A 27,535-nucleotide genomic window follows, 5' to 3' on the forward strand; every position below is an offset into this window, starting at 1 on the left:
TAGGGGCGCCTGTGTGGCTCAGTCATTTGAGTGCCTGACTTCGGCTCAGATCATGATCTCATGGTCTGTGAGTTCAAGCCCCACGTTGGGCTCTGCTCTGACAGCTCAGAGCTTGGAGCCTGCTTCAGATTCTGTGTCTCCCTCTCTTTCTGCCCTTCCCTGACTCACGCTGTCTCTCTCCCTCTCTCAAAAATAAATAAACATTAAAAAAAATAAAAAAAAAATTAGCTAACTCCTTACAGTGGAGAGGATCAAATCAGGGCCCGAATTAGAGCTTTTAGCCCAGCACCTGGCATTCGTTCATGCCTATGTCAGGGTACCTAAGATGTGAAAATATTGTCCTATGTGTGGATACACATAGATGATCTAAATGGAAGTTAGCTATGATTATTTTCCTGCAATTAGTGGTAAATTACGCCAGATTAAACATGTTTTAGAACTTTGGTACAAGCAACTGCTTAATGGCTCCACAGACAGAGCTGTCACAGTGTGAATAAAACTCTACGTAGGCAAAGGCAATGTATTATAACTTCTTTTGTACCTCAGTGCCTACCACACAGTTCAAGGACAGAGAGTAAATATTTAACAATTAATTTGAAAACAGGGCATTAAGGAACATGGTAGTAATTTCCACTCCTTATAGAAATTTTCCTTTTTGAATATATTAGTACTCCTATTTTTAACAACTTGCAAGGGCTATTTAAATTTTTCACTGATATGGAGCTTTTGTTTAATATTATTATTACTTTTTTATTTTTTAAACGTTTATTTATTATTGAGAGACATGGCGTGAGCATGGGAGGGACAGAGAGAGAGGGAGACACAGAATCCGAAGCAGGCTCCAGCTGTCACCAGAGACAGCCTAACGTGGGGCTTGAACTCGCAAACCGTGAGATCTTGACCTGAGCTGAAGTCGGATGCTTGACTGAGCCACCCAGGTGCCCCTGTTTAATACTATTCTAAAATGAATGATCCATTGGCTGTATTTTTTTAATAACAGAAAGGACTATTTTTTACTAAGATTTTACTCTACCTGAAGACTTGAAGCTACTGTTTTAGAAGGAGCCATATAAATTCAAGATATTTGTAAGAATAAACACTGTCCATTATAGACCAAGTACCACACTACGTTATTTTGTGAGAACACATAATAAAGCAGTTTCAAGAATTTGCTCTTTCTTACTGGACAAAATTTACCAGGACATTCATAAATACTTCAGAAGCATGTGAAAAACAAAACCAAAAAAGCCTCATAGTTTGATCAGATCTCAACATGTGCATACATGAAATCATTCCTCTATTTCCAATTTTCAGTACCATTTTGTTTTTAATATTTATTATATTTTATTATATATATTATTATAAAGAACATTTATAGCTAGATTTTGTTGTTGTTTTAAACTTCTGAGAATTTTTGCCTTTAATAGGTGACTTTATCTCATCCATATTTTCATAACACTGATATGATTGGTTTTATTCCTACCATCTTATTTTAGGTTTTCTATATAATCTTTTCTTGTTATTTTTTTTTATAACTTTTATTAGATTGATTAAATTTTCCTTGTTCCTCTATTTCTTCACGTCACTCCAAAGAAAGTTTTTTTAATTTAATTTTTTAAATGTTTATTATTTTTGAGAGACACAGTGTGAGTGGAGGAGGGGCAGAGAAAGAGGGAGACAGAATCCAAAGCAGGTTCCAGACTGAGCTGTCAGCACAGAGCCCCAACATGGGGCTTGAACCCATGAGTTCATAACCTGAGCTGAAGTTGGATACTTAACCGGCTGAGCCACCCACCCAGCTGCCCCCCAATTTTTTTTTTAAGATTTTAAGTAATCTCTACACCCAACATGGGACTCAAACTTACAACCTTGAGATCAAGTATTGCACACTCTACCAACTGAGCCACAAGTTCTGGTTTGGAAGTTCTACATGCTATTCTTCCTAGCACCTAACATTACATTTTAAACAAATCACTTAAAGGTATATATACGTTTATCAATGTTAACAAATTAATCAGCATAATCGTCCCCTGGAATAAAACCATGGATGATTTTGCCTCCCCTCTCCACTTCCCATCTGCACATTTTGTTTAAATGGCTCAGAAAACCTAGCTCCAGACTGTTAAGCCATTATTATTTTTAACATTATAGTTATGTCATTTCAGAGATCTTTCAAGATAAATGTATCCAACTTCACTGACATGTTATGGAAATTACTTTTTTTTTTTTTTTTAATTTTTTTTTTCAACGTTTATTTATTTCTGGGACAGAGAGAGACAGAGCATGAACGGGGGAGGGGCAGAGAGAGAGGGAGACACAGAATCGGAAACAGGCTCCAGGCTCCGAGCCATCAGCCCAGAGCCTGACGCGGGGCTCGAACTCACGGACCGCGAGATCGTGACCTGGCTGAAGTCGGACACTTAACCGACTGCGCCACCCAGGCGCCCCTGGAAATTACTTTTTTGCTCACTAATGTTTCTTATGCCTTGAAGTCTTTACTTCTTGGTTTTGTTTTTTGTGATGTTTTAGTATATCCTACAGTGTATTTTTCAAAAAGGGCATGAGTCTGCATATTCCCAAAAGCTGATTTTGTTTTCATACTTAAATGATGATTTGGCTGAGGACAGAACTCTGGGGTCAAAATACTCATAGTCACAATGCTCAAAGCATTGTCATGTGGTATGCAGCGTCATGAGTTAAGAAATCTGATGTCATTCTGATTCTCCTTTCTTTGCACAAGGCTTGTTCCTCCCTGGGACAGTTCAAAATTTCCTTTTAAGCTGTGGAATTAAGAAATTTCACCAGAATGTACCTAGGTGAAAAAGCACTCTTTACTGTTGTATGGCACTCTTAATCTTTTTTTTTTTTAAGTTGTTTTTTTGTTTAATGTTCTTATTTTTGAGAGAGACAGAGTGTGAGCAGGGGAACGGCAGAAAAAGAGGGAGACACAGAAGCCAAAGCAAGCTCCAGGCTCTGGGCTGTCAGCACAGAGCCTGATATGGGGCTTGAACTCGCAGACCATGAGATCATGACCTGAGCTGAAGTTGGATGCTTAACCAACCGAGCCACCCAGGCACCCCAAGTTCCTTTCAATCTTAAGGCTCTTCTATTTTCTCTAGGAAATTTTCTTCTATCACATGTTGGATTAGATTCAAATGGGCTTTGATTTTTCATCCCTACCTTCTTTCTTTGCCTTTTGTATCTTTGGGTTTTTTTTTTTTTTTTTCCTCTATGTTCTGAGATATTCTTGAGTACTTTTTTATATTACCAATTCAGAATTCTGGGACTGTCCATTTTGCCTTTTGGCCCTTGCTCTGAGTTCCAATTTTGCCAATAATATTCTTAATTTCCAGAAACTTTATCCTCCTTTTCCTTTTTCACAGAAGCTGGTTTTTTGACTTATTAACTTAACGTCCCGTTAAACATCTCAAAAGATAATGATGAGTATTTTTAAAAGTTCTCTTCAGGGCACCTGGGTGGCTCAGTCAGTTAAGTGTCCGACTTTGGCTCAGGTCATGAGCTGATGGCTTATGAATTCGAGCCCTATGTCGGGCTGTGCTGACAGCTCAGAGCCTGGAGCCTGCTTCGGATTCTGTGTCTTCCTCTCTCTCTCTCTGCCCCTCCCCAGCTCACACTCTGTCTCTCTCTCAAAAATAAACAAACATTAAAAAAAAAAAAACAAAACATGGGGCGCCTGGGTGGCGCAGTCGGTTAAGCGTCCGACTTCAGCCAGGTCACGATCTCGCGGTCCGTGAGTTCGAGCCCCGCGTCGGGCTCTGGGCTGATGGCTCAGAGCCTGGAGCCTGTTTCCGATTCTGTGTCTCCCTCTCTCTCTGCCCCTCCCCCGTTCATGCTCTGTCTCTCTCTGTCCCAAAAATAAATAAACGTTGAAAAAAAAAAATTAAAAAAAAAAACAGTTCAAAGACACTTTATGTCCTCAACCTCTAGCCCAAATCTTGACACACAGTCTTCTGAGGCGGATCCCTATTTTATTTTAGAAATCTGGCCTTACAGGCCTTAGCCTGCGAGCAAAAGACATAGCCAGACCCTATAGAGTAATTCTCAACCCTTGGCTGCAAATTAGAATCACCTGGGGAATTTAAAAACTTGTGCCTGGAGTTCCAGCCTGTGAGAGTTAAGATTCTTATTTAATTGGTCTGGGCTGAGGTCTGGGCATCAGGATCTTAAAAGCTCTCCAGGTAATTCTAAATTCAGCCAAAGTTGAGTACTGCTACTAAAGCTTACTGGCCCAGCTGTTCCATATTGTTTTATAACAACCCAGATGATTGCCCCATAGCCTGCTTTGGCTCCCTTGCACCAGCTAGCTGACTGTGAGCTTGGAGTTCTGCCCAAGCTTGTTGAGAAGAATGGTATGTACCTCTACAGAGACCTTCTCTACACCTGTTTTGAGTTGGGTTCCCTGAGTCTAGTTTCCATCAGTCCAATTTTATCTACTTTACATATAACAGAAATTCTTCATAATCTCTAATCCACTTCTTGCATTCTCCCTATTTTCCAGCATGGCTATGGATTTCTTTCTTTCTTTTTTTTTTTTTTTAATGTTTATTTTTGAGTGAAAGAGAGCAAACATCATGCGTGCGGGAGGGACAGAGACAGAGCGAGAGTGAGAGCTACAGAGAGCATCCCAAGCAGGCTCCGTGCTGTCAGCGCAGGGCCCAGTGTGGGACTCAAACTCACAAACCCTGAGATCATGACCTGAGCTGAAATCAACAGTTGGATGCTTAATTGACTAAGCCACCCAGGCACCCCCTCCTTACTCTTTTTTGAAGTCATTCTCCAGCCCCTCTCCCATCTTACTCAGTGGGATCTGGAGAGGAAGAGGGGAGAGGGAAGAGAGAGGGTACTCCAACAACTCGAACTCTGCAGACGACTCTGCTGAAAGGCTCACATTTGAAAACACTGTCAAGTGTCTGCATCCTTGCACTCAGATGTGGTGAAGCACTGTGAGGCAAGACAGCTACATACAGCCGGCATGTGGATGTGTCTACTCCAAGCAATGAAGTAAACAATCAAAAAATGTGTAAGACGGGTGACTTGGGGAAGGAGGAGTGGTAGGCTTATGTCAGTCAGATTCAATTTCTAAGAAAGCTAAGCTTAAAAGTGACAATGCAGCCATTGCTGGGGACTAAAATACAGTGACTAAAGTATCAGTTGCCATCACAGTGTCAACCGATTACCTTAGAACCCTGTGGCTTTTTTAATGGAAAAAGAACACTGAGTAAGAATTACAAGATGGTCATCTTAATTGACATAAGAAAAAGCACAACAGAAGCTAAAAACTGATTTGCAATTATTAGGATCCTGACAAGAGAGGGTAAACATTTCTCTGAGGAAGAATAAATCCTGTCAACTAATGTAAGTTCTCTCTTCCACAACAAACAAATTAAAAGGAAGCAAAAGATCACAATTGAGTAAAATCCTTTTTTGATTCATTCCGTAACTTTATTCTTCAAAAACCAACCAACCAAACATCCTGGAGAAATAGGATTTAGGCACGATTAGTACTAGGAAGACATATAATTAATTTGAAGACTGTGTTAAAGACAGAGGCAAATTAATCATGAGTTCCAGGTCAACCCTGGTAGAGCCAAACGGATTTGCTGATGAATTGGATGTAGAATATAAGAGAATGAGGATTCGAGGATTTCCTTCCTTAAATCTATTTTAAGGAAGCAAAACCAATTCTATAAGCATAATATAGAGGGTAGAAAAAAGAAATGTAATTTCCATCTTGTACTAGGCACCTTTCTTCATTTAACTGTCCACACAACCTGTGTGTATAGAAGATCATTACCATTTTACAGATGGGAAAACTGGATGCCCATGGTTGTTGAGTAACTTGTCTAAAGTCGCAAGAATATCACTTAGTGATTCCAAGATTCAAAATTCATCTATCACTTCCAAAGCCTATGTGCCCCTCCCTGACTACCCACTATACCTTCACACAGAAGTGACACTTTGTAACTCTTCTGTGTCTATAATGATATATTATAATTAAAAAAAATTTTTTTAATGTTTATTTATTTTTGGAGAGAGGCAGAGTGCGAGTGGGGGAGGGGCAGAGAGAGGGGGAGACACAGAATCCGAAGCAGGCTCCAGGCTCCAAGCTGTCAGCACAGAGCCAAACACGGGGCTCAAACTCACAAATCACAAGATCATGATCTGAGCTGAAGTTGGACGCCCAACCGACTGAGGCACCCAGGCTCCCCTATAATGATATATTGTAATGGATCATCATTGTCTCCTGTTCTCTTCACAGCAGAACTGGCTTTAGTTTGGGGATTTCTTCCTGGCTTTGAATCTAAGTGTTACGGACGATGCTATGAAAAAAGGCAAGCTGGTAAAGACCTGAGAAGACTTTAAAAGAACAAAGTGCTTGTGGTTTCTGACAGGCACCACTTTTTTTTTTTTTTTTTTTATGTTTGTTTATTTTAAGACAGAGAGACAGGGAGAGAGAATCCCAAGCAGGCTCTGCACTGTCAGCACAGAGCCCGACATGGGGCTCGGTCTTATGAACCATGAGATTATGACTGAGCCTAAATGAAGAGTTGGATGCTTAACTGACTGAGCCACCTAGGTGCCCTTGACAGGCACCACTTTTAAGTCAACCTTCTGTCCTCCTCCCACACACAGTGAACTTGTTTCAAAGAGGGATAAGTGAAAATACAATATGTTTTTATAAAATTGATTTGTTCCAGAAAACCAAATAGGGCTTTTGGATGAAAAAAGTAAAAATAAACCATTTACTCTAAACTTTCCAGAAAGTAAAATCTAACAAGATGAGAGACAAAAGATTAGTCATTACCCTTTTTTAAGATATTAGGAAACAGAAAAAGCAAAATTAGATAAAGAATTATTCAAGTATTTTTTTTAAAACCCATCGATAGTATGTTACCCTCCGTACAAAAAGGAAGGGGACATAAAAGAAAAAAAATACAGATACCTGCTCATTTCTGTAAAAGAAACACAAGAAGTATAAACCAAGAAGAAATGTGACTGGTGACCTACAGGAGGTAGGCAGGAAGGAAGGTGGAAATAATGGGGAAATGGGAACCGGTTAGTACAGAGGACGGGGGAATAACACTTCTGTGTATATCTTTTTGTTTAGTTTAGAACCATGGCACTGTTTCATCTACCCCAAACACAAATAAATAGTTAAAAGCAACCGGAGTGTGGGGGGTGACCCTAAATGGCATCCAAACATAACAAATGAACATAACTGCGTTATAAATAAATAACATAACCACACTGAAGGGAGTGAGAACACAGAACTAACCTAAGTTGGAAAACAGTGTTTTCAATGTATGCTATAAGGCTGGTGACTACAGGAACTTCTACACAAATACTTCCTGCGTTTACAAAGTGCGTTTTTTGCAGGGGTGTGGGTTAGCAATTTTGAAACTACTTTCTGTGTAAACTACAATTAAGCAAATAAACAAATACATCGTGGATAGGAGACAGAGGTTTCTCACTGCTGGAGAAAGCAGTTTTAAATAAGTGAAGGGAGAAGGTAAGGATGAACATGAGGTGCTGGATCGGAACTGCAGGCATCAGTATGTGCTCCTAGCTTTTAATAGACATACGGATTAACAGAGAACACGTACAGCTAATAGAGAACACGTAAAGCTGTGTACACGTGCCTTCTGTGGTACATCTATTTCCCAGCTCTGTCAAGTTAAGAAGCAATAACGTTCCACAATGTGAGGATACCCGGCACCCAGATCTTGGTTTCTAAATACTGTTTTCTAATAAAAGAAATCAGAGCTCCTTGGAGAAATGGTTGATTCCAGCCCCGGGGTGGGGAAGCCACAAAATGAGCCTAGAGCATCTTGTACCAAAAGTAAGGAAGTGCTTAAAAAACAAAGGAGGGGGGTGCCTGGGTGGCTCAGTGGGTTAAAGGTCTGACTTTAGCTCAGGTCATGACCTCGTGTTCCTTCAGGGCCCGTGTCGGGCTCTGTGCTGACAGATCAGAGCCTAGAGCCTACTTTGGATTCTGTGTCTTCCTTTCTCTGCCATGCCCCCACCTCTCAAAAATAAACATTTAAAAAAAAAAAAAAAAAAAGGATGTCTGTTGAAAAGACACAAAAGCTAGGTTAAGAACCTTTCAATGGCCAAATCTGGGACAATCTGACCAACAAAGTAAGAGTAGCAATGAATAATAACCTACAGAATAAAATAAATACCAATGGCTCTACACTATTATAAATAACTGAGTAAACAGGGAAGAAGAGGCAGCCCTTCCTTATGGCAGAATTCCAATTAAATTGTAGAAGGAACGGTGGAAATAGAAAAATCACCATTAGGCAAATCCTACAGTAATAACTGTTGCATGGAAATATCATTCATGGATCAGGGGCGCCTGGGTGGCTCAGTCAGTTAAATGTCCGACTCCTGGTTTTGGCTCAGGTCATGATCTCATGGTTCATGGGATTGAACTCCTGCTGACAACATGAAGCCTGCCTGGGATTCTCCCCCCCCCCCCCCGCCCCTTCTCTCTCTCTACCCTACCCACCCCGCTTTGTGCTCTCTCTCTCAAAATAAATAAACTTACAAAAAAAAAACCATTCATGGATCAGTGTGTGAAGATGTGATGCAAAAGACACCTGCATGGTCTCCTAGTAGTTAGATTCCTCCCAAAGAGATACTTAGTAAGGCAAAAATAGCAACTTTGCAAAGGAGAAACATGGCAGATCCCACCTTAACCAAGTGACCCAAGTTAACATCAATATCATGTACCTCCTGATAATGATGAACTGATAAGGCACGGCATCACTTACATGGTATTTAAAAAAAAAAAAAAATGTTTAACTCCAACCTAATCATGGAGAACATCAGACAAACCCAAATTGAAATATATTCTAAATAGGCCAGTTGTCTTCAAAAGTGTTAAAATCATGAAAAAACGCAGGAAGACTGATAATTGTCACAGACTGGAGACTACTACTAGAGGGACAAAATACAGCACTGGATCCTGAATCTGACCATGACCAGAAGAGGACATCAGTACGGCAAATGAGGAAACTCACACAAGATCTGTAGAATAATATTAACAGTATTTTTTAAAGTTTATTTATTTTGAGAAAGAGAGAGAGAAAGCACACGTACGTGAGAGGGAGAAGGGCAGAGAGAAAGAGGGAGAGAATCACAAGCAGGTTCCATTCTGTCAGTGCAGAGCCTGACGCTGGCTTGATCCCACGAACTATGAGATCATGACTTGAGCCAATACCAAGAGTCAGACGCTCAACCAACTGAGCCACCCAGGCACCCCTAATAGTTAATAGTATCTTATTGGTGTGTTAATTTCCTGATTTTGATAAATGCAGCAATGTGGTGAGGGACGATGTTACCATTAGGGGAAGCTGGATGAAGCATATAAGTGAATTCTCTGTACTAGTTTCGCAATTTGTCTGTAAGGCGAAAATGATTTCAAAACAAAGTTAAAAATAAGGACTCCCACCAAAAATACTACCAAAAGCAAGATGGGATTTAATTTAGCCTGCCCCAAAGTTAACTCTGCAATGGTAGTTTTGTGGCATTGCCTATAATTGGGGAAAGTTTTTCTTTTTAATTTGGTTGACAAAAGCCTCCAGGTTAAAAATATATATTATAAATCGCTGAATCTGGGAGTTACTCTATCATAGGAAAAAAACCTCTGGTTTTTTGATATTTGAAAATATTCATAATAAAAAATTTAAATATCTGTTACAGATAACCTTCTTACATACTTGTTAATGTGCTGAAGATGATGTTCTATCATTCTAGTCACTTTCATAAACATTTAGAATTCTATCATGGAACATTCAGGGCTAACAGGACCTTAGAAATCGAGATGTCTACCCCTGTGTCATTGTAAAGGAAGCCAGAGCCCAGAAAGGCAAGGGCTAGTTAGAGTCTGCTGAAGCTAGAATTCTGCCTCTGGCTCCTGGGCTAGGTATTTCTCCAACATTATACATTTGAGCTCCTCTTCATTTATTCTAAAACTTACCAGGAATGATTGCTACCTAAAGACTTCAACAGCAATAGTACAGTAATACTATTTACAACTGTTTCCAACTAAATAAGTAACTCAATTTGAACTAATTTGCCAGACCCAAGGGAATGAAACATGCATCTCAAGTAGAATATACAAATGGTAAAGATAAGAAAATCAACCATTCTAGTTTACTGTTCTAAATGAACTCTTTATTTTAACTACGCCTTTTATAATAGTTCATATTGTCAAGTACTCTGTTTTCTTAATGGAAGTATTTTTCTATGTTTTCTCATGACTCTCTTTTTAACGGTACTTCAAGCTCAGTGAATGGTGTCTTTCAAACATCTATCCATGCAGAAAGCACCTACCGAACACCCAATGTGTGTAGGGCACTGTAGGTAATGCTGGAAACAAAAAGACTTAAAAAGCTTCTGGGCTTCAAGCCGTCTACTGGAGAAATGGGCAAACACTGACTACAATACAAAGTGACAAGCAGTGGGCGCCATGGTCCATACATTGTGCTCTGGAAGAGTGATCAAGTAATCGGTCGTTGGGAGTATCCTTCCCCCCAGTTTAGCAAGTAAAAAAAATGGAATAGCTGTAAGTCACCCAATAAATGGCAAAGCAAAATATTAACCTAGATCTCCTGACAGAGAATGAACACTATTACCCGATTTTGATCTAACTAAAACGATGAACTTTTGCATCTTGAGACAAGCCAGTGAGACAGATTTGAGAGCTCTGAAGGACATTACAATCCAACTGCTCTGTTCAGTAACTCTGTAACCTTGGGGCAATTTCTCTGAACTCACTTTTCTCACCTGGGGGTAATAAATCTTATCTCGTAAGGTTATTTTGAGAAATAAATGAGTAAATCCATAAGGCAATTAACATTGCTACTGGTACACCATGGAGTCCGTAGACTTGGACTTGATGGATAGGATTACATCTTCTGGGTCTACCGAAGCTGGTACAGTAAATACCTAGCATAGACATGTTGGATGAATATTTACCAAATAAAGTCATTAGTAAGTAAATGTTGAATTTAAAACTATTCTTGAGTTGAGCTATATTTGTTTACTTCTAGATTTTTAAAAAGAAATCTCCATTTTATCCCTGTAAATGGAACCCAATTTTAAGGACTCATTCACTGTCACAGCAATACTTACTTTCTACTGTCGCTCCTTCGTTTGGGTTTGAATATCCTTCTCCTTTCTGTTTGATTCTTCGGATAATGCCTCCATCTTCAAATAAATCCTCTCCTTTGAAATCGAGGAGCTCAATCTAGAAAGGAAAAAAAGATTTGGCTGAGAAAAGACCAAACAGAGCCAGCTTAACATACTTAAAGACAAGGACAACCGATTCTCCTTTCATTTTACAAAATAAAACTCTTTAATATTTATCTATGCATCTCAGTTATTGGAAAAGTAGGAAAAAAAAGAACGCTGCACTTTCAATACCTGGAAAGAGCCTTCACGTAACGATAATGTCTAGGACTGCATCCTGTGGGGTTGCAGTGCAAAGACAGACAGGAAATACTAGGAAAGCTGCCTTGTGGGCAAAAAGCCAGAGCTACAAGGTGCTGCCCAGAACTGTTTTGTCTGACTCTAGAGGCCACCACCTTTCCACCCCAGATTCATGGAATTCCCTTTTGTAAATGTAAAAATAAATCCTATGAATCAGACCTACAACCAACTAAAGGTGTTTTTTGTTTTTTTGGTTTTATTTTGTTTTACCCAGTTATGACATTTCAGGCATTTCCTCCCTTAATTTTTTAATCACACTTGGACAGATCTATGTAATTCAACACAGAATGAATAATGTTATCACCACCTACTGCTTCTAATGAAGAAGCGAGACCGGTGACAAATTGTAAACCTGTATAATATGAAAGTATCTTACCATTTGGTTTAGGTATATTTCAACACTGGTCTGCCACATTTTCAACGTTGTCTTCTGGTCAACTTTGAGTATGTTATACTCACACCACTGACCAGAACCTTTCTTTTTAAGCCTGGTGTCTTTTGTTTATTTGGATATGATCGTTCAGTGCCAGAAACACGTTTCTAAGAAAGCACTGGCACACACCCCTTGGGTTTGTGGGAAACAATTCAAGAAGCCAAGCTCCAAAATAAATAAGTTGGATCTGATTCTCAACAGCAAGCTTAGCTCCTTGTTCCACTGCCTGTTGCTTCAGAGCCAGCACTATACTAGAACAGAGGCTAACAAGGCAACATCACACACACACTTACCTCAAAAAAGAGAGTTGCATTCGAGGGAATTTTGGGGAGACTGCCAGCAGAGCCATATGCGTATTCTGGTTTGCACAGTAAATGGCAGATCTCTCCTTTCTTCATGGTAGCCACCCCAATGTCCCATGCTTTGATAACTTGGCCTACGAGAAAGAAAAAGGTGGTTGAAAGCGATAGGCTGTATTTAAAAATATTTAACTGTCATAAAACAAAAATTTGAATAAATTTCCTTTACATTACATAATCAATAAGCAGGGGCTCAAAAAGAACCAAGAAATAAATTGATTAAAAAAAATTTTTTTAATGTTTATTTACTATTGAAAGAGAGAGAGAGAGAGAGAGAGAGAGAGCGAGCATGAGTGGGGGAACGGCAGAGAGCGAGGGAGACACAGAATCTGAATCAGGCTCCACGCTCTGAGCTGTCAGCACAGAGCCCAACGCGGGGCTCAAACCTGTGAGATTGTGACCTGAACTGAAGCAGGAAGATGTTTAACTGACTGAGACACCCAGGAGCCCTGCCCCCTTTAAATTTTCTTAATGTTTATTTACTTTTGAAGGAGAGAGAGCCAGCGAGCATGAGCAGGGGAGGGGCAGATAGAGAGGGAGACAATAAACTGATTTTTGAGGGTGACCAGAGAAGATTCCCTGCTGAGAAGGAGAACAGTAGTATTAATTTCTAAGTTTCAAAGACTGAATCTTTGAAAAGTGGTAATAACGTAATCTTTGAAATGTAGCTGGGCTGCCGCTGTTGCTTAATTTACAATTGCAACCATAATAAAGGGTGTGTTTTCTAGGTACAGATAGAACAAAAATAGTATGGAATGAAATGGAATTTGTCCTAAGGAAGCTTATAATTCAGTTGAGTAGACAAAAACAACAAAACAACTGGAAAAGTATAAATTGCATAAAAGGGCCCATGAAAGAGATCTCCAAATTTAGAAAAAGAAAAAAAATATTTTTGTTTTGTTTTTAAACAAAATGGTTGTGTGTCCTTTTGTCAAATCACAAGAACTACTGAACTCAGAATTTTTTTTCCTTCTTCCAGGAAACTAAAAGTTGACTTTACTCCTCAACTGTAGAACTATTCTAGCGTACATAATTGTAATTATACCTTACAATAATCAGTCTCAAATCCTTTGGGAAACAAAAAATGTAGGTGATTTAAAGAGGTAAAATACAAAAATGAGGTACTATGTCAATCAAAAACTTAAGTACTGACAGCAGAATCAGGTAAACAATAAATCCCAGCAGAAGTGAATTTTTTAAAAGTTTATTTATTTGAGAGTGAGACAGTGTATAAGAGCAGGGGAAAAGCAGGGGGAAGGGGGAGTGGGGGGAAGGGGGAGTGGGAGGAGGGGGGAGGAGAGGGGAGGAGAGGAGAGGAGAGGAGGAGACATAATCCCAAGCAAGCTCTACACTGTAGTGCAGAGCCTGATGTGGAGCTCAAACCCACGAACCACGAGATCATGACCTGAGCCAAAGTCAGATACTTAACCGACTGAGCCACACAGGCACCCCTGAAAGTGAATTTTGAAGAAAGCTATCATCTTGAACTGTGGTAGGATATTAGAGTAAGACGAATTCTATACTAAAGTAGGTAAGTAGGGATGGATAGAACACTCCTGACTCAGGACTACAGCTTGTCTTAAGGACTGTAATTTTTCAAAAGATCAGATACTGTAGTTAAAAATGTTTAAGTTATACATGCCTATTATTCAATCACACACAAGAGAAAAAACAAAGTAAAAGGGCATCCATTCCCTCCTTGTAAGAAGACACTGTTTGTTGTTCCTTTTATACCCTTCTGGTGCATGCTGTACAGCATATCATGCATTTAATTCTGCTTTTTATTCAATATATATCTTGATCTCTTTCTGTCAGCAGAAAGGAGGATATGCATTATTTTTAGGATATGCATTTTAGAGGTTAAAAATGTAGACTGTTTTAACCACAGACTACCTGGATTCAAATACCAGGTCTGCCCCTTATAAGTAATGTGTAAATTATTTAATCTCTGTGCCTCAGTCTCTCATCTGCAAAATGTAGATAATAACCGTGCCTGCCATATAGTTGTTATGAGAATTGTTAGATAAAATTTGTCAAATGCATGACATAATGACTGGCATATGATATATACTTAAGAACAGCTGTCATTATTCAGGCACCTGGCTGGCTCAGTTGGTAGAGCACGTGACTTTTGACCTTAGGAACAGGAGTTCAAGCCCCACGTTGGGTGTACAGCCTACTTCTAGAAATAAAAATAAACAAATAATGAAAGAACAGCCATCATTATCATCATCATCATAAATACAAATAAACAAATACTTGTACAACATTGAATACAATTATTAAATGAGATCTAGTTCATTCTAAATGACAGCATGATATTCCAGTCACTCTCCTATTGAGAAACATATTAACAGTAGTCTAAATAAGGATATGTGTCCATACAGGATTGTCTACTTTGTGTGAGAATATTTGGAGAATATTCTAGAAATGCAATGGTGATGTGCACTTTCAATTTGACGGACGTTGCCCAACTGCCCTTCTAAAACGGCTACATCGATTTATTTTTATTTTTAAAAAATGTTTATTTTTGAGAAAGAGCACTTGCAAGTGGGGCAGAAAGAAGGAGACTGAGGATCTGAAGCAGGCTCCAGGCTCTGTGCTGACAGCAGAGAGCCCGACGCAGGGCTCCAACGCACAAACTGTGAGATCATGACCTGAGCCAAAGTCAGACGCTTAACCAACTGAGCCACCCAAGTGCCCCAGCTATGTCAATTTATATGCTCACACATGGTTCTATTGTGAAAACAGTCCAGAATCATCAGGTGAAATGTAAAGTCTGCTGTTGATAGGTTGCTTTCCTGTCACTGATGCTTGCAGTGGGCCCTTGAGGAACATTTTTTTTCTTTACTATCAACTCTGGTATTTTAAGACATACTTGTCCAGGAAATCTTTATATTGTGTGTTGGGGGGAGGGGTGAGGGGGGACTACTGTACATTTTTTCAAGTTATTTAGCCAACTACTGAGGAACAAAGGTCCAGCTATTAAGAATACAAAGATGGCCATTCCCTTCTTCCTTCCAAGGAAGGTGCAATGTAGTATGGCTAGTGGAAGAGAATGATAGGTGCACTGTTTTTGTTTTTGCTTTAAACGAAGCAATGGTAAACACCAACAGAGAGTATAAACAAGGGGCTTTTTGCTTTTGGATGAGGGTTAGAGCAATCAACAAAAGCCCAATTCATTGATAAGATCTACTCTATGCCTAGAAGTTGGAAACATTAGCCTGTGGATTAAATCTATAGGAGCCTTGACCTCAAAAATTCATGCCTGTGCCTTTGCTTTTCTTCTCATTTAGAACATAAAGCTTCTCTTACATCGAATTCCTAATACTGAATGAAAACACATTAGCAAAGAGCCAGACTGGTATGAACACAGGTATATGTTTCTAAAATAGTCAATCCAGGGACTTTCTTTTTTTTTTTAATTTATTTGTTTATTTTGAGAGAGAAAGAGAGCACGAACGTAGGTGTGAACAGGAAAGGGGCAGAGAGAGAGGGAGAGAGAAAAGAGTCTTAAGCAGGTTTCACACTGTCAGTGCGAGCCTGACACAGGGCTAGAACTCACGAACTGTGAGACCGTGACCTGAGCCAGTCACAAATCAGATGCTCAACCCACTGAACGACCCAGGTGCCCCCAGGGACTCTTCTTAAAAAGTACTTCCCCCTGTTGTGATGACTACCGGGTGATGTATGAAGTGTTGACTCACTAAATTGTACACTTGAAACTAATATTACACTGCATGTTAACTAACTGGGATTTAAATACAAACTTTAAAAAAAAAAAGTATCTTCCCCCCGATTAAAAAAACAAAAAGTAAGAATACATACTTATTATAGAACACCTAGAAATTATAGAAAAGCATAAAGAGTAAAATAAAAAAACCTCTGAAATTCCAGCATCTGGGGTAAACTGTCAATTTCCTGGTTCATTTCTTTCCAATTATATGTTCACTTGGTTTGTATTTATAATCTGATTATAATCTCAATTACATTAATAAACATTTAGGTTCTTCCTTTATTCTTCTGACTTTTATAAAGTTCTGATGAACTGATGGATGAATGGATAAAGAAGATGTGGTGTGTATATATATATGTGTGTGTGTGTGTACACACACACACACACACACACACACACACACGGCAATCAGAAAGAATGAAATCTTGCCATTTGCAACTACGTGGATGGAACTAGAGGGTATTATTCTAAGCAAAATTAGTTGGAGAAAGACAAATATCATATGACTTCACTCATGTGAGGACTTTAAGATACAAAACAGATGAACATAAGGGAAGGGAAGCAAAAATAATATAAAAACTGAGAGGGGGACAAAAACATAAGAGACTCTTAAATATGGAGAACAAACAGAGGGTTACTAGAGGGGTTGTGGGAGGGAGGATGGGCTAAATGGGTAAGGGGCATTAAGGAATCTACTCCTGAAATCATTGTTGCACTATATGCTAACTAACTTAGACATAAATTTAAAAAAAAAGTTCTGATGAACAATTTTGCACCTACATCTTTACGTAACTTTTTCTGTATAATAAAAGCCTCTTACCTGATAATCAGAGCTATATAGTTGGGAGGTTAATTTAAAATGTTGTTTGGGATTCTCGCTCTCTGCCCCTCCCCTGCTCCCTCAATGAATGAGTAAATCATTTGCAATTTACAATGCGGGTTTCTTTAAAGTGGACTGAGAACCAGAAGATACTTGTAAAGCAATCAGTACATAGAATTCTTCTGGTCAAATGTGTTCTGAAGGGCTTGTTTTTGCCTTTTACCCATCCCTAATTCAACAACAATTTGCAAAATGCTTTTAGCAATTTACCTTAGTAAGGCTTTCCAAAAATGTCCAAGTTTTCACAGAAATAATTCCTCTTTCTTTCTACACTAATTTAAGTGTTTTATATATTAATTAAATTATATAATTACAAAAAGTACAATGGCTATAAACAGGTTTCAAGTGATTCTTTTTTTTTTTTAATTTTTTTTTTCAACGTTTTTTTTTTTATTTATTTTTGGGACAGAGAGAGACAGAGCATGAACAGGGGAGGGGCAGAGAGAGAGGGAAACACAGAATCGGAAACAGGCTCCAGGCTCCGAGCCATCAGCCCAGAGCCCGACGCGGGGCTCGAACTCACGGACCGCGAGATCATGACCTGGCTGAAGTCGGACGCTTAACCGACTGCGCCACCCAGGCGCCCCTCAAGTGATTCTTAGTAACAGTCTGAGGGAGAAAAATGCAGGCCCTAACATCCAGAAACTGCTGGACACTGACAGCTAGGCCTTACTGATGTCTGAAGCTGGCCTGGGGGAACCTAGGCCATGCTATTCTCCCGGTGCACACAAACAATCTCACTAAATACCAACATCAGACAAGGTCACTCTGAGACCATGAAAAAGTGAGACAAAACAAAAACACTTCAAAATTTTGGACAAAAAATAAGGTCATTGTGCAACCTACAAAATACCAAATATCCCCCTCTCCTGGCAGCCAGGAGTGACTGCTGCTTCTCCAGCAGGTAGGGCTTTAGTCTCTTGTCTATTTGGCCTTCCTCCTAGATAAGATTTGTTAAGATCCCCAAAGAATCACCCCACATCCTAGCAATATCCAATCCAGAGCAAAGGAGCTCTTCCTTAATCCCTTCCCCAAATCACCCAATACAAAAGCCTAAATCCTAAAATAAATCCCTTTGAACACTCTTACTGAAACACCACACAGTCTCTCACGTGCATTTTACCTCTACAATGAGTAATCAACTCGGCTTGTTCAATGACAGCTATGTTCCTAGTGGTCTATGGCTGGAGGGCATTGACAAGGCACACTCAATTGGCTGAAGCACAGTGTAGGACCACACCACAGAACAGGAAACCAGCAGTATTGCTCAACATCTTTACAAACAGAACGGGGAGCATCATCAATCCGGGGTTGGTTAAGCAAGCTTCTACCATACTTTCTTAGGTTCAATTTGTAGAAGCAGAATTACGGGGTCAAAGCATAAACATTTTACAGATTCTTCTTGATCTTTAGGATCATAATTATAGGCATCATGTACCAAGAATATATAATTTGTTCTCACACTTGATCTGGACTTCCAATTTTACTAGCTCAAATATAATTTATCAATTTCAGGAGTCCTATTTCATTTGTAACAATAACTGAAATAAAAACATATATTTAAACAAATCTATAGCATAGCTACCCCTAAGTTTAAAGGCTCTCTCTACATATGTAACCACAGGCAATTGAAAAACTTAAAAGTATACAAGAAGACTAGTATCAAAGCAATAAACTGTACTTTTTTCTTGCTTCTGCAAAGTGTAATCGAAGAATACATTTTAAGACATAAAATTTTATAGGTTCAATGTAGGTTCATCAATCCTAACAAGTGGATCACTCTGGTGGAGGGTGTTGTTAAGGGGGAAGCTATGCCTGTGTAGGGATGGGAGATACATGAGAACTCTGTACCTTCTGCTCAGTTTTACTGTGAACCTAAAAGTGCTTTAAAAGTCAATTCTACTGGGGCGCCTGGGTGGCTCAGTCAATTAAATGTCCAACTTCAACTCAGGTTATGATTGCATGGTTTGTGAGTTCGAGACCCACGTCAGGCTCTGTGCTGACAGCTCAGAGCATGGACCCTGCTTTGGAATCTGTTCCTCTCCCCCTCTCCCTCCCCCATTCATGCTCTGTCTCTCTCTCTAAAAAAAAAAAAAAAAAAAAAAAGTCTATTAAAAAAATCATAGGGGCGCCTGGGTGGCTCAGTCAGTTAAGCATCCAACTTCGGCTCAGGTCATGATCTCACGGTCTGGGAGTTCGAGCCCCGCGTCAGGCTCTGTGCCAACAGCTCAGAGCCTGGAGCCTGCTTCGGATTCTGTGTCTCCCCTTCTCTCTGACCCTCCCCTGTTCATGCTCTGTCTCGCTCTGTCTCAAAAATAAATAAACTTTAAAAAAAATTTTTAAAATCATATTAACAAAATTTAACAAAGTAACCCAAGTGTCCGTAGATAGATGAATGGATAAAGATGTAGTTTATATACACAATGGAATATTATTTAGCTATAAAAAAGAATGAAATCTTGCCATTTGTAACAATATGGGTGGATTTAGAGGGTATAATGCTAAGTGAAATAAGTCAGAGAAAGACAAATACCATATGATTTCACTCGTATGTGGAAACAAATGAACAAAGAAATAAAAGACAAATAAACCCAGACTTTTGAATACAGAGAACAGTTACCAGAGGGGAGGTGGGCAGGCTATGGGCAAACAGGTGAAGGGGATCAAAGAGTACACTTATCGTGATGAGCACTGAGTAATGTACAGAACTGTTTATTGTACACCTGAAACTAATGTAACACTGTATGTTAATTACAAATTTTTTTAATGTTTTGTTTTTGGTTTTTTTTGAGAGACAGAGAGAGACAAAGCACGAGCAGGGGAGGGCAGAGAGAGAGGGAGACACATAATCCAAAGCAGGCTCCCGGCTCTGAGCTGTCAGCACAGAACCCAACTCGGGGCTCAAACCCATGAACCATGAGATCATGACCTGAGCCGAAGCTGGAGCCTTAACCGACTGAGCCACCCAGGCACCACAACACTGTATGTTAATTATACTGGAAAATAAATAAATTTATAAAATAAAAAATCAGATAACACATTTTAAAATACATTTTGATTTAATCATGAATACTTTCATTTACAATAAAGACTATAGTGACCACTTTAGAATATTCTAATTTTTCTCCTTATTGATTTAAAACATTTTATAACATTGTGGTAAAATACAGGGGCGCCTGGGTGACTCAGTCAGTTAAGCATCCGAGTTTGGGTCACATCATGATCTCACGGTTCATGGGTCTGAGCACGGCACCAGGCTCAAAGCTGACAGTGCAGAGCCTAGGAATTCTCTCTCTGCCCATCCCTTGCTTTCTCTTTCTCTTCCTCTCTCCCTCCCACAAAATAAACTTAAAAAAAAAATTGTGGCAAAATACACGTAACATAAAATATGCCATCACAACCATTTTTAAGTGTACAGATCAATACTGTTACATATATTCACACTGTTGTGCAACCAGACTAAAACCTTTTCATCTTGCAATGCTAAAACTCTACCCATTAAACAACTTCCCATTTCTTTCTACCCCAAGCCTGTGGCAAGAATTTCATTTGACTCCGTTTCTGTGAATTTGATTATTCTAGATTCACCTACGGGGCGCCTGGGTGGCACAGTCGGTTAAGCGTCCGACTTCAGCCAGGTCACGATCTCGCGGTCCGTGAGTTCGAGCCCCGCATCGGGCTCTGGGCTGATGGCTCAGAGCCTGGAGCCTGTTTCCGATTCTGTGTCTCCCTCTCTCTCTGCCCCTCCCCCGTTCATGCTCTGTCTCTCTCTGTCCCAAAAATAAATAAACGTTGAAAAAAAAAATACTCTTTAGATTCACCTAGATGTCAGGGGAATTATGTATGTCTTGTTTTTCAAAAGCTATTATTTTTCAGTTATCTCTACACTCAACGTGGTGCTTGAACTTACAACCCATAAGATCAAGAGTCACATGCTCTACCAACAGAGCCAGCCAGGTGCCCCATATAGTATTTGTCTTTTCTTTTTTTTTTAAATTTTTTTTTTCAATGTTTATTTATTTTTGGGACAGAGAGAGACAGAGCATGAACGGGGGAGGGGCAGAGAGAGAGGGAGACACAGAATCGGAAACAGGCTCCAGGCTCTGAGCCATCAGCCCAGAGCCCGACGCGGGGCTCGAACTCACGGACCGCGAGATCGTGACCTGGCTGAAGTCGGACGCTTAACCGACTGCGCCACCCAGGAGCCCCAGTATTTGTCTTTTCATGACTAGTTCACTTCACTTAGTGTATCCTCAAGTTCCATCAGTGTTGTCACATGTGTCAGATTTCCCTCTTTTTTAAGGCTGAATAATATTCCACTGTATGTATACATGAATTTATTTATCCATTCATCTAGAGACAAACACTTGGGCTGCTTCCATCTTTTGGCTATAATGAATAATGCTGTTAACAAACAGGAGTGTACAAATATATCTCTTTGAGACACTGCTCTCAGTTCTTCTGCGAACATACTCAGAAGTAAAATTGCTGGGTCGTGGGGTAGTTCTATTCTTAATTTTTTGAGGAAATGTCATACTGTTTTCCATTGTGGCTGCACCATTCTACATTCCTACCAACAGCATACAAAGGTTTTCAGTTTCTCCACAGCCTTGCCACATGCTGTTTCCTCTCCCACCTTTTTTTGATAGTAGCCACTCTGATGGGTATGAGGTGGTATCTCAGTGCAGTTTTGATCTGTATTTCCCTAATTATTAGTGATGTTGAGCATCTTCTCATATGCTAGTCAGGCCATTTATACACACACACACACACACACACACACACACACGGAGAAATGTCTTTCATTGCCTATTTTATAATCAGTTTATTTGTGGTTTTTCGTTGTTGATGAATTATAGGAGTTCATTATAATGACAAGGGATCAGATATTTGCAAACAGTCTCCCATTCCATAGGCTGCCTTTTCACTCTGTCATTGTATCCTTTGATGCACAGCTTTTAATTTTGATGTAGTCCAAGTTATATATTTTTTACTCTTGTTGCCTGTTGCTTTTGGTGTCCTATCTAAAAAATCATTGTCAAATACAATGTCAAAGCTTTTCCTCTATGTTTTCTTCTAAGAAAATATAGTTTTAGGTCTCATGTTTAGACCTTTGATGCATTTTTTAGTTAATCTGTGTATATGGTATAAAGGCTACAACCTTCACTATCTTGCATGTGAATATCCAGCTTTCCCACCATCATTTGTCAAAAAGACTGTTTTGTTTTTTATAATTTTTTTAATGTTTATTCATTTTGAGAGAGTGAGAGGGGGAGAGGGGCAGAGAGAGGGAGACAGAGAATCCCAAGCAGGCTCCACACCGTCAGCGCAGAGCCTGAACTGTGAGATCATGACCTAAGCCAACACCCAGAATCGGACGCTTAACTGACTGAACCACCCCACCCAGGCACCCCACTGAAAATACTGGTCTTGGCACCCTAGATGAAAATTATTCACTATATAACTTTTAAATGTAGGTATGCATTTGAAATATGAGCATATTTAAAATTCTACAGGATGAAAGATGTATTATATAGAAAAATACTTTTTAATGTGGGAATAGAGGACAAAAAAGATAAAATAATTTTGCCGTAGAAGGGTTTCCATTCAAAACAGAAGAGTTGATACTCTCTTAAATATAAGCATAATCACTAATAAGTTTCAGATAATTAAAAACACACATCTGATTTATTCCTGCTTTACCTTCATTGAAGGATTTCCAGGACTTAGTACAAATTTCTGCTATTTTAATTCTATGAGTATTTTGCTAATATTTTCTATTAAAAAAAAGAAAGTTGCATATCATTATAAAATGGACAACGTCGGGGCACCTGAGTGGCTCAGTCGGTTAAGTGTCTGACTTTGGCTCAGGTCATGATCTCGTGGTTCTTGAGTTCAAGCCCCACATCAGGCTCTGTGCTGACAGCTCAGAGTCTGGATCCTGCTTTGGATTCTGTGCCTCCCCCTCTCATCCCTCCCCCACTCACACTTCTCTGTCTCTCAAAAATGAATAAACATTAAAAAATATATATATATATATATATATGGACAATGTTTTTCTTCTTTTTATACTAGATAAAGCAAATTAGCTTTTCCTGTTTACTTTTTCCTCTTATGAATTGTTTTGGTTCTATTTCAGAATGTCTTACAAAAGGGCTCTGATAATCCTCTCTACTCTCTACCAAAAGTATCTTGATTATGAATTGAACAAATAAATTTACATTTTAAGATTCTTCTAAGGTGATCATGCCTTCTGTTACATTCATTTTTGGCAGTTCTCTGATTACTAAGAAAACTGATCACAGGAGAATATCTTCCCATTCTCATGGCTTTATAATTTTTTTAAAAAGAGAGGGAAAATAGGAATGGTAGCATAATCTGACCTGGGACAGCCTCATTAAGGATTAACATCAACTCTGCCAGGCTAAACTGTTAGATACTTGAAGGCAGGAGTCAGGTCTTGATTATTTTCTATTTCCTAAAGAATTATAAACTATAATACCATAACATTATACTCAATTAAACAACAGGGTCCATGCTATAATTTTATATAAATGGAGTTAGAAATTTGTTAGCTTCCCACAGTTTAGTCTCACCCTGCCCCAACAGGCTTCTCCCCAGTATCCATTAACAGAGCAATGGAAATCAAAAGCATTCTTCCTCTACTGCAAAGCACCAGGTAAAGCCAAAGAACGTACTTTCTCAAAGTTTGCTGTCTTTCTGGCTCACACTTTTGGAGAAGGTTAGAAAAATTAAATATTTTGGCCTAAAAGCAATCCTGAATACTCCTAAACTGCATGTAAAACAAACAAACAAAAACCCAGATGTTAAGGATATATTTAAGTGGGAGCAAAAGCATCAACAGAAATTTAAAGGGAGCACATGGTTAAGCCACAAACAACCCACAGGAAGTTGGCTACACGGTTACCCATTACTAGTAGTGCTTTACCAGTTGTAAGATGTTGTCAAGACTTAAAGTGCATGAAAAAAACATACTTCAATTTAAAAAAAAACAACAAACTTTCAAAATAGGAATTCAACCCATAACATCAAGCAGGTAATAGCAAAAATTTTGCTTTTTAAAAAATTTTATTTATTTATTTTGAGAGAGAGAGAGAGAGAGAGAGAGAAAGAAAGGAAGGAAGGGAGGGAGGGAGGGAGGGAGGGAGAGAAAGAGCACGAACTGGGAGGGGCAAAGGGAGAGGGATACACAGGATCCCAAGCAGTCTCCACACTGTGAGCGCAGAGCCCAACACGGAGCTCAAACCCATGAACCACGACATCATGACCTGAGCAGAAACTAAGAGTCAGACACTTAACTGATTAAGCCACCCAGGTGCCCGCAGAAACTTTGCTTTTGATAAACCTCTGTAACTACAGCATTCCTGTAAGAAAAGTGTCTGTCTGGTGTACAGTAGGCACTCAGTAAATTCTGCTGGATGAGGACCTATTTCGTTTTTGTACCTAGTTTAAGCTAGTTTTAAACCTTAAGATACATACACCTTGAAAGAAATTGCTTGTGTTTGAATCCTGGCCCTACCACTTTATTGTATAACCATGGGCTAATGGCTTACTTCTTCTCTCTGTAGTGTCCTCATATGTAAACAAAAAACCCAAACCAAATGAAAACAAAAATGGTCAATCATAATAGGTAAGCCATAAAAAAAATTAGCAAAGTAGACTTCATCAAAATTAAAATTGTTCCTTTAAAGACCAATTAAAATGAAAAGGCAAGGCAGGGGCATCTTGGTGGCTCAGTTGGTTAAGCATCCGATTTTGGCTCAGGTCATGATCTCACGGTTTGTGGGTTCGAGCCCTGCATCAGGCTCTGTGCTGACAGCTCAGAGCCTGAAGCCTGCTTCAGATTCTGTGTCTCCCTCTCTCTCTGCCCCTCCCCTGTGTGCTCTCTCTTTCAAAAATAAACATTTAAAAAAAAACCCACAAAAAATTATAAACTGCCTGCCAATGTTTCTTGCTTTATCTTAGTCTTTTATGGTTTTCATTCCTGTAATCTTTACAGAAGGTACAAGAATGAAATCATAGCCAGAATTAATCTTAATGCTTTTCTACAGATGCGCCTCCTTTTTAGAGGAGCAGGGAAGGTTAGGTGGCTTACTCATGTTAACATAACACAGGAAAGAGTGAAGATAGGAACTCTGGCTTCCTAACACCCAGGTGGATGCTCTCCCCAAGAGACCACACTGTCTCTAGACAGGTGTGTCATAGGTACCAAGTCAACTGAAAGCTGCCTCCTTTATCTCTGCTCAAAATTCTAGGAAACATAAAAGACTCATTCAGCATAGGGTAGTTTATTAAGAAAATGCAGGTAGAAAAGATAGCAGCATAAGTTCTTAGCAATTCTTTTTTGTCCCCCCAGTTCTTAGCAATTCTTAGCAAGTCTACTCGCAAAGATAGCTGCTGAAGAGACTTGTTGGCTTAAATCCATCAACTTCTTTAGGACAGAAATTCAAAAGGTAGAGTAAGAGTTTGAAGGGGGCAGGGGGAGCAGTGGAAACACAGATGTCTGATGAGGCCATTTACTCTGAGGTCATCTAAATTAAATGCTGATGCCACAGCCATGCTGGTGGCCCTGGAGGTTCACATCTCTGAATCAACAAAAAAGAAAAAAATTCTAATTTAACTGTCAATCATTACCCGCTTTCTCGACAAAAAGAATCTGTATTTGATTGCCATCGTACTGAAACACAAGATTAATCTCACACGAGCCACCAACTCACTGAAGACCCAAAGGAGAAGGGAGCAGTGGCACAGGCTGCACCAGAGCCCGGGAAGGGTACAGCCGGACAAGAAGCAGGAGTCACCAGGACACAGGCCTGTGAGTACCAGGAAAGGCAGGATACAAGAGAGGCAGAAAGAGTTTAAGTCTGCAGTTCCTCACTGGCTCTTTTCTTTCCCAGACCATGCCTGGTTAACAATTCATTTCAGGTGGTACAGTAAAAAATGAAAGGGGTTATAGTCAACACTGAGCCATGGTGGTAGACCAGTGTGGGGGGGAGGGTGGGGGGGGTCCAATCCTTTTCTCCCACACTTAATCTGGGAACGAACTAGAGATCTGTTCTATCTGTAGCAGATAAGGATTAAAAACAGTGGTAACTCAGCCACTAACTTTCAACAAGCCACATGGTCCACAAAGTCTAGTTTCATGTATGGGCTATTATTCTCACAAGATTAAAGAAAGTACTAAATTAACTAAAGACACGCAAAAGCATTTGAAAATGAATTAGTAAAAATAACACTTAAGACCTGAAAATAGTGCTTCTCAACCTTTTTCCTCAGGACCCCTTTAATCTTAAAAATTGAAGACCCCAAAGAACTTGTTTATCTATCTACTGATATCTACCACATTAAAAATTAAATAGTTACTTACCAATTCAAAAATAGTACATTTACTATTGAAAAATAGTAACAGCCTCATATATGTTAAAACAAAAAAATTTTTTATGAAAAGCAACTATATTTGTAAAAAATTAGTAAGGACAGCATTGTTTTGCAGTTTAACAAGTGTAAAACGTGTCTGACTTGACAGAGGACAACCAAATTCTCATACCCACTTCTGCATTCATCTGTTGCAATCTGAGTTTAAATCTACAGAAAAAATCCAAACCCAAAAGATAGGTGGAAAAGGTAGGACTACTTTAACAGCCTTTTCAGATAATTATGAATATAATCATCTGAGAGGACATGCAAGCTGGACAAGTGGCAGTTTCATAAAAGTTAGTTGCAATGGAGAATCTGAAAGCAGATCAAGGAACTTTTCGTTAATATTATGTTACACTAAAATCCACTGATCTAGCCTGCAAAACGAATGGATCTTTTTAGTCACACATGATTTTGTAACATCTTGTATTGGGAAAATATTCGTTCACTGAGTTACACAGATCTTCCACACGTTAACACATTTCACTGGATGATATTTTAAAAACCACATTCCTGAACATCCATCGATCTCATCAGAAGTCTTTTAAGTTCTGGGAAGCTGTCAAGCTCACCGTGGCAGATACAAATTTCCCAGAACTAGAATTTTCATTTGAAAACTCAATGGTTACAAATACTGTCAGCTGTTTTCCTGGAAGTGACAGGCTCGTTTCATTCATTTTTAAGAAAGTTATCTGCCAATACTGAATAATCAAATCCGAACAATAACGGTTTGCCCTTTTTTTTCTTTTTTTTTCTTTCTTTTTTTTTTTTTTTTAACATTTATTTATTTTTGAGACACAGAGAGACAGAGCATGAACAGGGGAGGGTCAGAGAGAGAGGGCGACACAGAATCCAGAAGCAGGCTCCAGGCTCTGAGCTGTCAGCACAGAGCTCGACGCGGAGCTTGAACTCACGGACCGCAAGATCATGACCTGAGCCGAAGTCAGACGCTTAACCGACCGAGCCACCCAGGCGCCCCCAGTTTGCCCTTTCTAATAAAAATGGTGTTTTCTGGAAAAATGCACCTCATTCAGTTCTTCACTCACGTTAAGTGCACAAGTGCTTTCCCAGGAGACAACCACTGTCCTCGAGTACAGAAGTGTGCTCTGTGTGCCTCCCTGTCTGTCACAAAACAGCAGAACAATGCCAAAGCCGAGGATTAGGATTTA

The 27,535-nt window shown here is 39.4% G+C and overlaps 1 protein-coding gene across 8 annotated transcripts in view; it reads right to left on the bottom strand.

The window, feature by feature from the left end:
• FKBP5 (FKBP prolyl isomerase 5) overlaps positions 1-27,535 on the bottom strand; it is a 120,838-nt gene that overhangs the window by 27,523 nt on the left and 65,780 nt on the right. For all 8 annotated transcript variants that reach the window (XR_003968806.1, XR_003968805.1, XM_030315333.1 and 5 more), the window contains 2 exons: positions 12,247-12,389; positions 11,164-11,278 (listed from right to left, as the gene is read on the bottom strand). Coding sequence is in view for 6 of the 8 variants with exons in the window: in XM_030315333.1 (XP_030171193.1) it covers positions 11,164-11,278; positions 12,247-12,389 (258 nt within the window). In the remaining 2 variants the exon portion in view is untranslated. The remainder of the gene's footprint in view (positions 1-11,163; positions 11,279-12,246; positions 12,390-27,535) is intronic.

The sequence above is a fragment of the Lynx canadensis genome, chromosome B2, assembly GCF_007474595.2.
Source record: "Lynx canadensis isolate LIC74 chromosome B2, mLynCan4.pri.v2, whole genome shotgun sequence".
NCBI classification, from domain to species: Eukaryota; Metazoa; Chordata; class Mammalia; order Carnivora; family Felidae; genus Lynx; species Lynx canadensis.